This window comes from Garra rufa, unplaced genomic scaffold, assembly GCF_049309525.1.
Source record: "Garra rufa unplaced genomic scaffold, GarRuf1.0 hap1_unplaced_110, whole genome shotgun sequence".
NCBI classification, from domain to species: Eukaryota; Metazoa; Chordata; class Actinopteri; order Cypriniformes; family Cyprinidae; genus Garra; species Garra rufa.
The window spans coordinates 1-14,895 of NW_027394385.1; the positions used below are offsets into that span (position 1 = coordinate 1).

Below are 14,895 nucleotides of genomic sequence, written 5' to 3' on the forward strand. Positions count from 1 at the left end.
GCCATGCAATTAAATATCGCCTGTCAAGATTATTCTAAAACTTAGACTTTATCTTACGGTGTGTTCACACGGGGCGCAAGCGTCAACGCTTAACGGAAGGCGTGGCTGACGTTTATGGTCATAGCAGCGTCAGCCAATAAAATGCTGCTCTTGAACAAGATGAACGTGATTGGCTGCCGCCTGGCCACTGTATTTGCATAGAGCGATCTGATTGGCTGACGCGGCGCTTCACTGGCGTTGCTCGCGGCAGAAGTTGAAAATTTCTCAACTTCTGTCGCGAGCAACGCGAGTGAAGCGCCGCCGACGGATCCACAATTCCTTTCGGCAAAGCTTGACGTCACCCATTCAAAGTCAATGGGAAGCGTTGACGCTTGCGCCCCGTGTGAACACACCGTTAGATCTTGATAAATCCAGCCCTAGAGGCTGTCGAGCTCAAAAACAATGTTAAAGCATCATAAAAGTATCTAATGTGGCTTTTTACACAATATTTTAAGTTTATAAGTCTTCTAAAGAGCCAAACTTGTTATTAACCAATCATTTTCCCTTCAGCTCTCATCTGCACTTACGTATATTCAAACTTGTCACATACACTTCATCCAAATTTGACATTAATGATGATAAACGCGTCAAACCTATGCTCCAGCTCATCACAAAAGTCTGAGAAAACATTCCTGGTTGAAAAAGAGCAGCGTGAACATTCTTCAAAATATCTTATTTTATGTTTCACAGACGAAAAAGAGGAAAGCAAATGATAACCGAAATTTGTCTTTTTTGGGTGAACTATGCCTTTAATATCACACACACACAGCGTAAAGAAGAAAAAGGAAACACTGTAGAAGGAAACACTTTAGTTCATGTCAAACTCAAATCAAATTACATCTTCGTAAGCAAAAGTACCTCAGCGTTTTTAGCAGCTTGTCAAGATGTAATTTGAAAGCAACCCACTATCCCTTAGACTAAAGTGTTGAAGAGCACAGTGGTAACACTTTTTTTGAAAGGCACTACATATTGACTTCATAGCATTGTAATATACAACATCTATATTTACAGACAGAGTTAGCATATACTGTATATTATACAGTTTTAGTTTTGGATTGAACTATACGGTAATGTGGCGTAAATTAGTCGACGCAATGCCTTTCAGCTAAAGTGCTACAATAATCAGGCATGTTGATCAGAAGAGGGCGGTTAAGGAGGGCCACCATGCAGACACCTTCACCCAGAAAAGGACTGCCGCCATTGGGCATGTGGCAGCTGGGGTTGCGGGGCAGGCAGGGAAGCAGCAACAGCAGCATGTGTCACACATACACACCCTCGGGGTTCAGGCTGGACACCAGGGGGTGCTGTAGGTTGCGCAGGTGACCCAGGAACTGCTTGGCAGTGGGACGTGGGGGCGAATCTGTGGGAAAGATGGAGTAAAATGTACATAAGCAACAACGTAAGTCCATATAAACACACAAATATCTGTACCAGCCCTATAACAACCATATAACCATACTAATTTAGTAACCAATTTCGTGTGTGTTTGTTTGTGTGTGAGGCCATACCACTGTCTTTTTGTTTGTCCTGCTGTTGTTCAGTCGGGTCCAGTTGTTCTGGATGTTCATTGAGGTCTGTGTGGGGTTGAGCTTGTGTAGGCACGGCTCCAGCCTGCTGGATGAACTGTTGTAAATTACACTGTCTCAGCTCCTTATTCAACTCCTCCACTTCCTCCTGTTTATCCTACACACAGAGAGAACAGACACTCACAAACAGCCTGCTTACTGGAATAAAAAAAAAAAAAACAGTTTCCGAATACGAATTATTAAACACCATTTTTTGCATTGTAGTACAGTGCCTTGCAAAAGTATTCATACCCCTTCATTTTCTTCCAGGTTTTATGTTGCAGCCTTATGTTAAACTGCTTTAAATATATTTCCCCCCACATCAATCTGCACTCCATACACCATAATGACAAAGCGGAAAAAAAAACAGGTTTGTAACAAAATGTATTTAAAAACACAAAAACTGAAATGATTCCATTGCATAAGTATTCATACGCTTATCTGAGAAACTTGAGATTTAGCACAGAGGCATTCTTATCGCTTATAAATGTTGGAAATGTGGCAAATTCAATTGAATGAGTATGATTTGAAAAGGCACAAAACTTTCCAAGCTGAAAATGCATATCAGAGCAAAAACCAAACCTTGAGGTCAAATTAACTGCCTGTAGAGCTCTGAGACAGAACTGCGTCAAGGCACAGATCTCGGGAAGAGTTCAAAAGAAATTCTGCTGTGTTGAAGGCTCACAGAAGCATGTAGCCTCCATTATCCATAATGGAAGAAGTGTGGAACAACTAGGACTCTTTCTAGAGTTGGCCTCCTGGCCAAACTGAGCAATTGATGGAGAAGGGTTTTGGTTAGACTGGTGAACAAGAAGCTGATGGTCACTCTACTTGAGCTCCATGATCATATGTAGAGATGGGAGTAGCTTGCAGAAGGACAAACATTACTGCAACACTCCACCGATCTGGGCTTTATGGTGGTGTGGCCAAACTCAATCCTCTTCTCATTGAAGACACATGAAAACACACTTGGAACAAAGCACCTAAATAAATCTTGGATTGAAAGAAACAAGATTCTCTGGTCTGATGAAGCTCAATTCCAAGCATGTATGAAGGAAACCAGGCACTGCTCATCACCTGCAGAGTACCATCCCAACAGTAAAGTGTGCTGGTAGCAGCCTTACGCTGTGGGGCTGTTTTTTATCAGCAGGGACTAATGGACTCATCAGAGTAGAAGAAAAGCTCAACATAGCAGAATATAGAGATAGCCTTAATGAAAACCCAGTCCAAAGCATTCAGAACCTCAGAACGGGCAGGAGGTTCACCTTCCAACTGGACAATGGCCCTAAGCACACAGCAAGAGTGACTTATAGACAACTCTGTGAATGTCTTTGAGTGGCCCAGCTACAGTCTGGGCTTGAACCCAATCAAAGATTTCTGGAGAAACCTGAAGATGTCTGCCAGCCCCCATCCAAACTAACAGAGCTTGAGAGGTGAAGAGGTGAGGAGAAGAATGGCAGGTAATTGCCAAATGCAGGTGTAGAGGTGCTTCAACTAAGTACCACATTAAGGGTATACTTATGCAATGTACTCCTTTCAGATTAAACTGATGTTTAAAAAAAAGTTGTTTTTAATGCTTTAATCAATCTTCAATCAATCTTTTTATTGTGTGTGTTGTCTAAAAACAACATCATTAAAAACAATTTTGCTTCTTTTTGTTTTTTTCTTTATTGTAATTTCACCAATAGTCACAAGGGGGCGCCCTTGTTGTTTTAACAGCAACAACAGCCAAGGCAGTTAGTTGTGCCCTGCAGCTCTGATTACAGTAATCTTAGGATTTGTTCTCTATGGGTATGTTTGACACTTTTCTGGCTGTAGATTTAATTTGTTTAACAAGACAAGCCTAATTCAAATACAGACAAGTCAAGGGTAACCACAAAGTATGTGACTCAAGTAATCACCTGACTCTGAGTTGCAATTTGAAAACTATGATAATTCACCATGCTCTGTTGAAGGAGCAGCCTAATTTTCATGCATGACTTGTCTAAGGGAATAGATTCTGATTATATAAGATCCGGTTAGTCATGGTTGATCTCCTTGCTTTCTGGAAGAACACATAAGGAAGGCTTTTGAGTGGCACTGTGGTATGAAGTAGTTCAGATCATTTTCACAGACACAGTCTTTGATTTAAATCACCGGAATACTAAAATATTGAAATGCTGTTATAAAACTGAGGCTGGTGCATAATTATGTACAGTCTGAAATTCATCCATGCTTAGCAGGAAAAGAAACTCATTATTTAATAGGTATACGCCTTTATTTTGTCCTTTCAAGGCATAAAATGCACAGGGAATAAAAGAAATGTATGCGTGTCCAAATAAAAACATTTGTCAAAATTCACAAGTTCTGAGTGTGAACTAATTTTAAGAGTTCCTTTGTTCACTTTCAAATTTTCAGTTCAGAGAGGACCGTAATACCCTCCAGCATCTGCAGCCAACAGCTACAAGCCTCTCTCTAGAGCCATGCCCTCTCTGCTTACCTTCAGCAGAGTCTCCGCCCTCCCCAAAGCCTTCTCAAGCTCTAAAAGCTCCGCCTCCAATTCCTCCCCCTGCTTTTGTCGACTTTGAAGATCTGCCTCGACTAGCTCCAAAGAGTCTTTTGAATCGGACTGGGTGGGCAAGATGTCCACCTGTAGCATTTCTCTCTGAATGTCCTGCTCAAGCTGCATGGCGCGAGTGTTGAATTCGTGCAACTTTTGCCCACAGTCATCCAGTTTAGCATGCAGCTCTCCTAGCCGCCGTTTCATCCCACGCTCCCTTTCAGTCTCTATCCTTAGTTCCTCCTCCCAAAACTCCTCGTCCACCAACTCCTGCTGGTTCGCCCACAGGGTCTTCTCCAAAGCCTCCATCTCTGCCTGCAGAGATGACTCATCAGCAGACGACTGTTCCCAAGTCTCGCATTCCTTGTCCACAGCCAGCACCTGACACTCAAGGGCACATAGCTGCTCCCGCTGCTGGAGAACATGCCGAAACACCTCCTCTTTAGATGGCCCTGGAAGGTATTGCGTGTGCGGAACTGGGGATGCCCTCTGTTCAGGAGAGGGTGTTTTACGGAAGTCCTTTGTTTTTATACGGGGAGAATTGGAAGGGCCCAAGTTGAAGGTCAAAGATTTCTTCGGCAGTCCTCGTTTAAGTTCTGACGTGGAAGGCTTGGAGTGAGGGAGGGTCCGGTTGTGCGGACTTTGTTCATCACTGCTACTGGGACCAGTCCGCCGCAGGAAGAACTGCACCTCGCTACTGTGTTGGCCCAGTTTGGCCAAGGACTCCAGTGGGCGCTCATTGGCCAGAAGTTGGCGCTCAGTGTCCCTCAGTCTCTGAATGAGAACGTAACGACCCGTCTGGCCTGTAGAGAGCAAAGGGGTAGTCAGAGTTTAAAAGTATGCTTTATGTTATCTCTACTCTTATTATGTGGACAATTCCCCTGGATCTAGGCCAGGGGTAGGCAAGTTCGAGCCACAGTCCTGCAAAGTTCAGCTCCAACCTTAATCAAACCTGAACAAGCTGATCAATGACTTTAGGACAGGGGTGTCTAACCCTGTTCCTGGAGATCTACCAACCTGCTGACTTTAGCTCCAGCCCTACTCCAACGCTGCTGTCTGTAATTATCAAGTGCTACCTAAGAGATTAATTAGCTGGTTCAGGTGTGTTTGATCAGGGTTGGAGCTGAACTTTGTAGGATGGTAGATCTCCAGGAACAGGGTTGGACACCCCTGCTTTAGGATTACTAAGGCTATAGACCAGAGCAGTGTTTCTCAACTCCAGTCCTCGGGACCCACTGCTCTGCACATTTTGTATGTCTTCCTCATTTAAGGCACCTGATTTTGATCATCAGCTCATTAGTAGAAAGATTCATGAACTGAACTGAGTGTGTCAGACTCAGAAACATACAAAATGTGCAGAGCAGTGGGTCCCGAGGACTGGAGTTGAGAAACACTGGACCAGAGGTATTCAACCCTGTTCCTATTGACCCACTATCCTAAAGAATTTAGCTACAACCCTAATCAAACACACCTGAAGCAGACAATCAAGCTCCTCAAAACTGCTTAAGAACTGCAGGCAGGTGTGCTGAAGCAGGTTGGAAATAAACTTTCCAGGAGAGTGGGTCCCAAGGAGTTGAAGACCTCTGCTATAGACAGGGTTTTTTTTCACAGTTGGAGCTAAACTCTGCAGGAATGTGTCTCTCTAGGACCGAACCTGCCTACCCCTGATCTAGCGGAAATGTTCTAAGGTTACTTCAAGTGTCATATTGAAGGCCGTTATGGCAAGGGCTCATGGACCACCACTTCGTGGGGCTCTAATCTACAACCTATTGGTTACTAGTCCAGATCTTCAAACATCTAACCCAGATCTGGCTCTGCAGGGACACTTCCCTGCAGAGTTGAACTCAAACCCTGTCATTTTTTGTAGCTCTGAAGACATTGATAAGCTTGCTAAGACTCTGTAAGGCAATGACCCTTCAGGCCAAATTTGAGAAACCTTGCAGTCTAGCCTCACCTAAAGTTCCTTCTCAAAGGTACTTACCAATGGCTTGGGCGAGTGCAATGACTACGTCCTGACATGATGTCTCTTCTGACAGGCCGCAAACCACTCGTACAACTCCATCCACCCAAACTTTCAGCTCCATCAGAAACACTGAACACAGATCAGCTTACATCAGCAATGCATGGTAATGTCTGAATTCTGAAACGACAAAACAGCAATATTGACAATGTGTCTTCACAGTCTGAAAAAAAGATTACATTGAAGTTCTTCAAATATTTTAAACTTGACATAGCATCTTAAAAAAGTGATGGTACAAGCGTACAAGATATAAGGTAATGGCTGAAGACATTCATGTGACAGACAAATAGTTAACCAAATAGTATACAAGAATCCCTGGTCCCAACTTTAGGTACTCAAGTACTTAGTGAAAATCATCTATGGAGTTCAGAACTTGAGTGAACAAAATGACTAAACTGTCCATCTTGAGTCTAAACCTCTCAAATAAGGTCCAAAATACATCAATGAAGAAAACTCAAGCTATTTTCTACTTTAGTTGTTTTTACCTGAGTCCTCAAACCCTTCTGGATTTCTAGCCATGAGACATGAAATTGTGATTGAACATCAGGTCCAGTGGGTAAGCAAGTTTCAAGAGTTATTATTAGCAGGAGGTTGATGGACTCATAACTCTGCTCCAATTAAATGCACTGCTGGCTCTCTTCAAAGGCGTTTCAGCAGATGAATGCTTAGGGGAACAGACAGGCAGAACGTAGTTGTTCAGAGACTGCTTGTGCTTGCATGTGTGTCTGACTCCAATTTGAAGCCCCACAGCAGGAACAGATAGAGCTGCTCAGGTAAGGTGTAGTATCCAAATGCTTCAGCCATGCAGATATTGAACGAACTGCTGATTGTGAGATTAATATAAGCGAGACATGTTGGCTCTGTGCAGTCTGACTGCTGCATAGTATACCCTTTGTGAGGAAATTCTATGGTAAAGTCTACCGCGTTAACTTATGAAAACATTTAACAGCAGCACTAAGCTACTAAGTAGACCGTTTAGCAGCTGCCAAGTGCCCACTGATGAATGCTCTATCTCCAGGCCTTTAAGTCATATTTAAAAGAGAATGAAGAGAGAGAAGTAAAAATTTTTCTCAGGGTCATATTTTGCCCTGTCCTAAGTTCATTTCTGAAAGCAGTCACTTGGCATTTGAGCCATCTAAATAAATAATTAGAAGCCACCCTGAGAACACCTACATGTATGAGTCGTTTGATATTTAGGCCACAAACAGAGTTTGTACAATTTCCGACAACACAGATTACAAAACCTAGTGGCACAGCACTTCTGATATTAAACCTCAAATTTCTGACTTTTTCCCTAGCAATTTTTACTTTTTTCCAAGGAATTCTCACTTTTAACTTTGCAATTCTGACTTTTTACTAGGAATCCTGATTTTAAACCTTGCAATTCTGACCTTTTCCCTACGAATTCTGATTTTAAACCTCGCAATTCTGATTTTTTCCCCATAGGAATTATCACTTTAAACCCCACAATTCTGACTGTTTTCCCTAGAAATTCAGATTTTAAACCTTGAAATTCAGATTTTTTTTACTCAAGGAATTCTGACTTTTTTTCTAGGGAACTCAGATCTTAAACCTCTCAATTCTGACTTTTTTTCCAGGAATTCTGATTTTAAACCTCACAATTCTGACTATTTTCCTAGAAATTCTCACTTTAAACCTCACAATTCTGACAATTTTCCCTAGGTTTTCAGATTTTTTAAAACTCACAATTCTGACTTTTTTCTCCTAGTAATTCTGATTTTAAACCTCACAATTCCTAAATTTTCCCGAGGAATTGTGATTTTAAACCCTGCATTTCTGACTTTTTTCCCCTAAGAATTGTGATTTTTAACCTCACAATTCTGACTTTTCCTTAGAAATTGTGATTTTAAACCTCGGAATTCTGACTATTTTCCTAGGAAAACTAATTTTAAACCTCGCAATTCTAACATTTTCCCCTAGGAATTCTGACTTTTCCTTAGAAATTGTGATTTTAAAGCTCGGAATTCTGACTGTTCCTAGGAATTTTCCCTTTAAACCTCACAATTCTAACATTTTCCCCTAGGATTCTGATTTTAAACCTCACAATTCTGACTTTTTCCCCCAGGAATTCACACTTTAAACCTTGCCATTCTGACTTTTTCCATAGGAATTCTCATTTTAAACCTCATAATTTTGACTATTTTCTTAGGAATTTTCACTTTAAACCTCACAATTCTGACTTTTCCCCCAGGAATTCTCACTTTAAACCTTGAAATTCTGACTTTTCCCCCCTCAGGAACTATAATTTTAAACCTCACACTTCTTTTTTCCTAGGAATTCTGATTTTATATCTCACAATTTTGACTTTTTTCCTGGGAATTCTGATTTTTAAACTCAATTCTGATCAACCTTGAATCTTCTAAAGTTCAATGTCCGTTTTCTTTCCACCTGCTCCTGTAAGCCTCTTGATCTATTGTTTTTCTGTTCTCAAAAACTCTCAAACAGTGCTGGCCAACTCTAAAGCATTCTTCCGTCTTATTCCTATCCCTACTGAAGCGGAGGAATGCTACCTTGTTGGCCCGCGTGCAGCATAGAGCGGAGAGTAAAACAAATCTTCTTTTGTCTCCTGTACCTCGAATGGGCTCAATCTTACTAAATCAAGTCCGTGGCCTCAGGGTACACTTCTCAACACAGCCCGCGGTTACCATGACAACAAAGTACTAGACATGAAAGATGAATCGCAGAGGAATCAACAGGTGCCAGACGCATTGGGCTAGTCGGAGTTTAGACTTAATTTCACTGGATTCGTGTTCGAACAGAAAAATATATATTTTAGCAATGCAACTTGACTCACAGCAGGCTTGTGTTTGAGATGAGGGTGGATCGCTGTCACTTGGATCCATTTCTCACATACAATCACTCGCACATGTCCAGACCCACTGCTTCAGAAATGCAGACCCAACCCAGACGCATCTAAAACTTCCCTGTCTCCTCCCTTCTGAGCATGTCCTCTGAAAGCTATGATTACTGGAATTATCCCATTCCTCTCTCTCATCATCCTCTTTATGTTTTGCGGGCTGTTGGGAATACATTTCGAAAAACAAGCGCACTGTTATTGTGCAGGCGTGGTGCTTTCTCTTAATGCTAGCAGATGTTATTAGCCAGTAGTTCTTATTAAAACAACTACTGTGCAATGTCACCATACATAAACCATTGTAAATGTATTAGAAAGAAAGAGGAGTGATCCTCCAAAGACAGAGAGAGAGAAGTTTCACACCAGAACAATCACACATCTGTAGAATGTAGCATGTAAACGTCATCTAGCACCTCAAGGGAGGAGAGATACACTCTCTGTTAGCAATTCAGCTGTTTAATACATAAGTGCAAAAGGCAATACTCAACTTTCTACTTTATGAGCATGTCTATTGCTTTATCTATTGAAGTACTCAATTTCAACAGACATGAATGATACCTTGTCATGTTTGGTTCGATTAAAACGAATCCTGGTGCGATTGCTCGGTTAGTGCGGTTCGTTTGAGTAAGTGTAAACACTGCCAACACAGATTACAAAACCTAGTGGTACAGAACTTGTGATTTTAAACCTCGAAATTCTGACATTTTTACCCTAGCAATTCTGACTTTTTTTCCAAGGAATTCTGATTTTAAATCTTGCAATTCTGACCTGTTTCCTACAAATTCTGATTTTAAATTTTCATTGTAAACCCCGCAATTCTGACTGTATCCACTAGAAATTCAGATTTTAAACCTACAATTTTTTTTTTCTCAAGGAATTTTTAATTTAGACCTTGCAATTCTGACTTTTTTTCTAAGGAATTCAGATTTTAAACCTCTCAATTCTGACTTTTTTCCCAGGAATTATTATTTTAAACCTCACAATTCTGACTATTTTCCTAGGAATTCTCACTTTAAACCTCACAATTCTGACTTTTTTTTTTTTTCACAGGAATTTTCCCTTTAAACATCACCATTCTGACTGTTTTCCCTAGAAATTTAGATTTTAAACCTTGAAATTCAGATTTATTTTCCTCAAGGAATTCTTATTTTAGACCTTGCAATTCTGACTTTTTTTTCTAGTTAATTCAGATCTTAAACCTCTCAATTCTGACGTTTTCCCCAGGAATTATGATTTTAAGCCTCACAATTCTGACTATTTTCCTAGGAATTCTCACTTTAAACCTCACAATTCTGACTTTTTTTTTTCATAGGAATTTTCCCTTTAAACGTCACCATTCTGACTGTTTTCCCTAGAAATTCAGATTTAAAACCTTGAAATTCAGATTTTTTCCCTCAAGGAATTCTTATTTTTAGACCCTGCAATTCTGACTTTGTTTTCTAGTTAATTCAGATCTTAAACCTCTCATTTCTGACTTTTTTTTCCTAGGGAATTCAGATCTTAAACCTCTGAATTCTGACTTTTTCCCCAGGAATTATGATTTTAAACCTCACAATTCTCACTATTTTCCTAGGAATTCTCACTTTAAACTTCGGAATTCTGACATTTTTCCTTAGGAATTCTCATTTTAGACTTTGCAAAAAGATGGACCTCTGTCCGCTTCCAAATGAACTCTGGTGCAGTTCGAATGAAATATGAATGCAACACGGACCAAATACGTCTAAACGAACCAAAAACAGGAAGTAATGACAAGATGCGACACTATGCGACGAAGTGATTTCACGAAGGGAACAAGCGGTGTATCCAAAACAAAACAAGCAGAGATTAAACGTAGAGCAACGAGGAGGTAAAGTGCCTTTTATGAGATCTTTTATGAGATCTTTGAACGTATCACTATGCCTTTAGGTTCGGTATCTTCACGTTCGCTGTCAAAAATGCCATTGTGAGCCCTAAGCGGACTAGGACCAAATGTATCGTTTTCCTTTTTGGTCCGGACTAAATGAACCAAACAAACCGAACTACAAGTGTGAACACACCCTTAAACTGCACATGTGCTAATATTTTCCAAACATCCAGATTTATGTTTTTTGCCTAGAATACTTAACACCCTAAAAACCACCTAGCAACTCTCCAGATCACCCAGTCTGAGACTTTTACGGCAAAATGACTTGTGTTTATTTTGGAACCCACACAAAAGGCTATTTGTATCACATGCAGTACAGCCATTGTTTTCTGTTGCAGCTGTTGAGGTGTATATATCCCATGGTGCATGTCATCTTCAGCCCCCATATATATACAAAACAACTGCTCTTTCTTAAAAAAATACCTAAGTGAGAACACATCTGTACCCTACTCTGCCACAAACACATGGCCTAACATGTCTGATGTTCTGCAGCTTTAACAAACAAAAACACTGTAAAATCCAAGGGCAGGGTGGGACGACGCTCTCTGTCAGCTGTAGCGTGCCTCTGATTTAATGTTTCCTCAGCAGTTGATCACTGAATGAATGCGGTGCTGAGAAAGCAGAGAGATTGTGTTGTGGACTGTCTGGTGGGTGTGAGGAAAGAATTATTACTGTCTCTACTCATTATGGCTCAAAGGTGATTTATACGGATGACATTTTCACTCCGCAGCAGCGATGCATCAGCAAGATCTCTGGCTAAGGGTGTTTCATGTATATAACAACAAATAAGTGGTCAAACCCATTCAAAGTATGGACACTAAAGGCCATGTTTGGATAATCTTTTCTGTCAAGTTTAGGTCTGTAATTGTAATTATTAAAAATATTTGATGTTTTCGTAGAATTTCGTAGGTCGATACAGATTACACCCGGAAAGAAAATCTATCATAACTATGCTGATAATAAAACTAACATCATGTGTGTGCTGTACACATATCCTTTGTTACACAGTGTGCCCACTTTTCTATCAAAATAACCACCAAACAACTCCAGGCAAGTCCTGAACATGCCCCCCACAAACAACATCACAGGTGAGCCAGCCGGTGGTTCGCATTTTTGTATGCATTTCCTCTCTTTGATTGACTGATTAGCCTTTTTTGAACACACATGCACCTATAAACGTGTCACTGCTTTCACGCATGAATTGCAGCCGGATCCACGTGCATTAAGCGCTTTCATCCACAACCTCAACAGACATTCTTCCATAATGGCCTTGTTGCCAGCAACAAATGCAAAAACTGGATGTAGTCTATAATTGTGCCATTTGCCTGATTTACTGATGCAGGTGGATGTGTTTAAAGTGAACATGAAAAAAAAATATATTTACTTAATACATACTTCTGGTTTTATGGTTAACAATTCTGCTCCAGATTTGTTCTCATAGAATATTTTCTTTCACTCTGAAATAAGTTGAATTATTGAAACAAATGTTTTGGGAATTGTGTTCTGTTGATGTATGCCATAGTCGGTCGTGTTTCATAGAAATAAACAATTTACAGTACCATTAATGTAGCAGATATGAATTTGAGACAAACAATGTCAGTTTACATCTCGCAATTCTGACTTTCTAACACACAATTCAGAAACTCACAATTCTGGAAAAAGAAATCGGAATTTTGAGTTTTATCTTTCAATTGTGGGTGGATATCACACAATACTGACTTTTGAACTCACAACTGAGAGTTTATATCTCACAATTTCTCTCAAAATTGCGAGAAAAAAGTCAGAATTGTAAGCTTTTATTTTTTTAAAGTCAGAAGTGAGAGATATAAACTCGCATTTGTGAGAAAAAAGAATTGCAAGCTTTTTATTTTGCAATTCTGACTATTTCGTACAATTGGGAGATTATATTCTGCAATTCTGACTTTAACTCAAAATTGTGAATTTGTGAATCTCCCAATTCTGAGAAAAAATTCAGAATTCTGAGTTTGTATCACACAATTCTAAGAAAAAAAAGTCAGAATTACGAGCAATTTCAAAATTCTGACTTTATTTTGTGCAATTGTAAGTTTATATCAAAGTTTTGAGAAAAAAAGTTAAAATTGCGAGAAAAAAGTCAGAACTGCAAGATACAAACTCGCATTGCAACTTCACAATTCTGACTTTTTTTCTTGCAATTGCGAGTTTCTGAGGAAAAAAGTCAGAATTGTGAGGAAAACGTCAGAATTGCGTTTTTATCTCACAATTCCGACTTAATTTCTCACAATTGCGAGTTTATATCTCACAATTTTGAGAAAAAAGTCAGAATTGCAAGTTTTTATCTCGCAATTCTTACTTAATTTCTCACAATTGCGAGTTTATATCAGATTTCTAAAAAAAAAAGTCAGAATTGTGAAAAAAAAGTCAGAATTGCAAGATACAAACTCGCATTGCAACTTCACAATTCTGACTTTTTTTCTTGCAATTGCGAGTTTCTGAGGAAAAAAGTCAGAATTGTGAGGAAAACGTCAGAATTGCGTTTTTATCTCACAATTCCGACTTAATTTCTCACAATTGCGAGTTTATATCTCACAATTTTGAGAAAAAAGTCAGAATTGCAAGTTTTTATCTCGCAATTCTTACTTAATTTCTCACAATTGCGAGTTTATATCAGATTTCTAAAAAAAAAAGTCAGAATTGTGAAAAAAAAGTCAGAATTGCAAGATACAAACTCGCATTGCAACTTCACAATTCTGACTTTTTTTCTTGCAATTGCGAGTTTCTGAGGAAAAAAGTCAGAATTGTGAGAAAAACGTCAGAATTGCGTTTTTATATCACAATTCCGACTTAATTTCTCACAATTGCGAGTTTATATCTCACAATTTTGAGAAAAAAGTCAGAATTGCAAGTTATCTCGCAATTCTTACTTAATTTCTCACAATTGCGAGTTTATATCAGATTTCTAAAAAAAAAGTCAGAATTGCGAAAAAAAAAAGTCAGAATTGTGAGTTATTTAAAAAAAAAAAAGACTTTTTCTTGCAATTCTGACTTTATTGTGTGTCATTTGGAGATTATATCATGCAATTCTGACCTTACCTCGCAATTGTAAATTTATATCTCACAACTCTGAGAAAAAAGTCAGAATTGCGAGAAAACGTCAGAACTACAAGTTGTCAGAATTGTGAGTTATTTTTAAAAAGTCAGAATTGTAAGATGAAAAAAAATCGCATTTGCGAGAAATTCTGACTTTATTTTGCGCAATTGGGAGTTTATATCACAATTCTAAGAAAAAAAAATCTGAATTGTGAGAAAATGTCAGAACTACGAGAAAAAAGTCAGAACTGTGAGTTTTTTTTTAAGTCAAAACTGCGAGATACAAAAATCGCATTTGCGAGATAAAAACGTGCAATTCTGACTTTATTTCGTGTCAATGGGAGTTTATATTTCGCAATTCCGAAAAGTCAGAACTGCCAGTTTGCATCATGCAATTGTAAGAAAAATATTCAAAACTGTAAGTCGCAATTACCTTTTTTAAACATTTTTATACACTGGCGGAAACGGGCTTCCATATAATACTGTGTTCTAACAAAAATGTGTAAAATATTCTTCTTAATAAATGTACTTCATCACTCTGATTTGTTTGAACAAATTAGTTTAGGTAAATTTACAAATTAGTTTATTAATTAGTTTTAGCACCAATTGGTTTGGTCAATTCTGAAAAGTTTTTTCAATTAATTAGAGTCACTGCACTGCTGTAAGGCATATTACTTTTGAAAATATCGCTAGTTTTTGAGTCAGATAAACAGCTCCCACTGCAAAAAAATAAAATAATAAATAAAATAAAACATATATCATAGTATTTATTTATTTACTTCTACTTCAGTCGTTTGTAATTTACTGTCAAAGAATAAATATAAGATTTCTAAAAAATATTTTTGCTCACAATTTCTACCTGATAAAATATTTTAGAGCTTAACA

At 38.9% G+C, this 14,895-nt stretch overlaps 1 protein-coding gene across 1 annotated transcript in view; it reads right to left on the reverse strand.

The window, feature by feature from the left end:
• Positions 1-431: 431 nt before the first annotated feature.
• LOC141316577 (ras association domain-containing protein 8-like) overlaps positions 432-14,895 on the reverse strand; it is a 31,607-nt gene continuing 17,143 nt past the window's right edge. Inside the window, exons 2-5 of the mRNA XM_073832795.1 lie at positions 6,125-6,283; positions 4,084-4,946; positions 1,548-1,722; positions 432-1,399 (exon numbers count right to left, since the gene is read on the reverse strand). Of these exons, the coding sequence (XP_073688896.1) occupies positions 1,299-1,399; positions 1,548-1,722; positions 4,084-4,946; positions 6,125-6,227 (1,242 nt within the window). The 5' untranslated portion in view covers positions 6,228-6,283 and the 3' untranslated portion in view covers positions 432-1,298. The remainder of the gene's footprint in view (positions 1,400-1,547; positions 1,723-4,083; positions 4,947-6,124; positions 6,284-14,895) is intronic.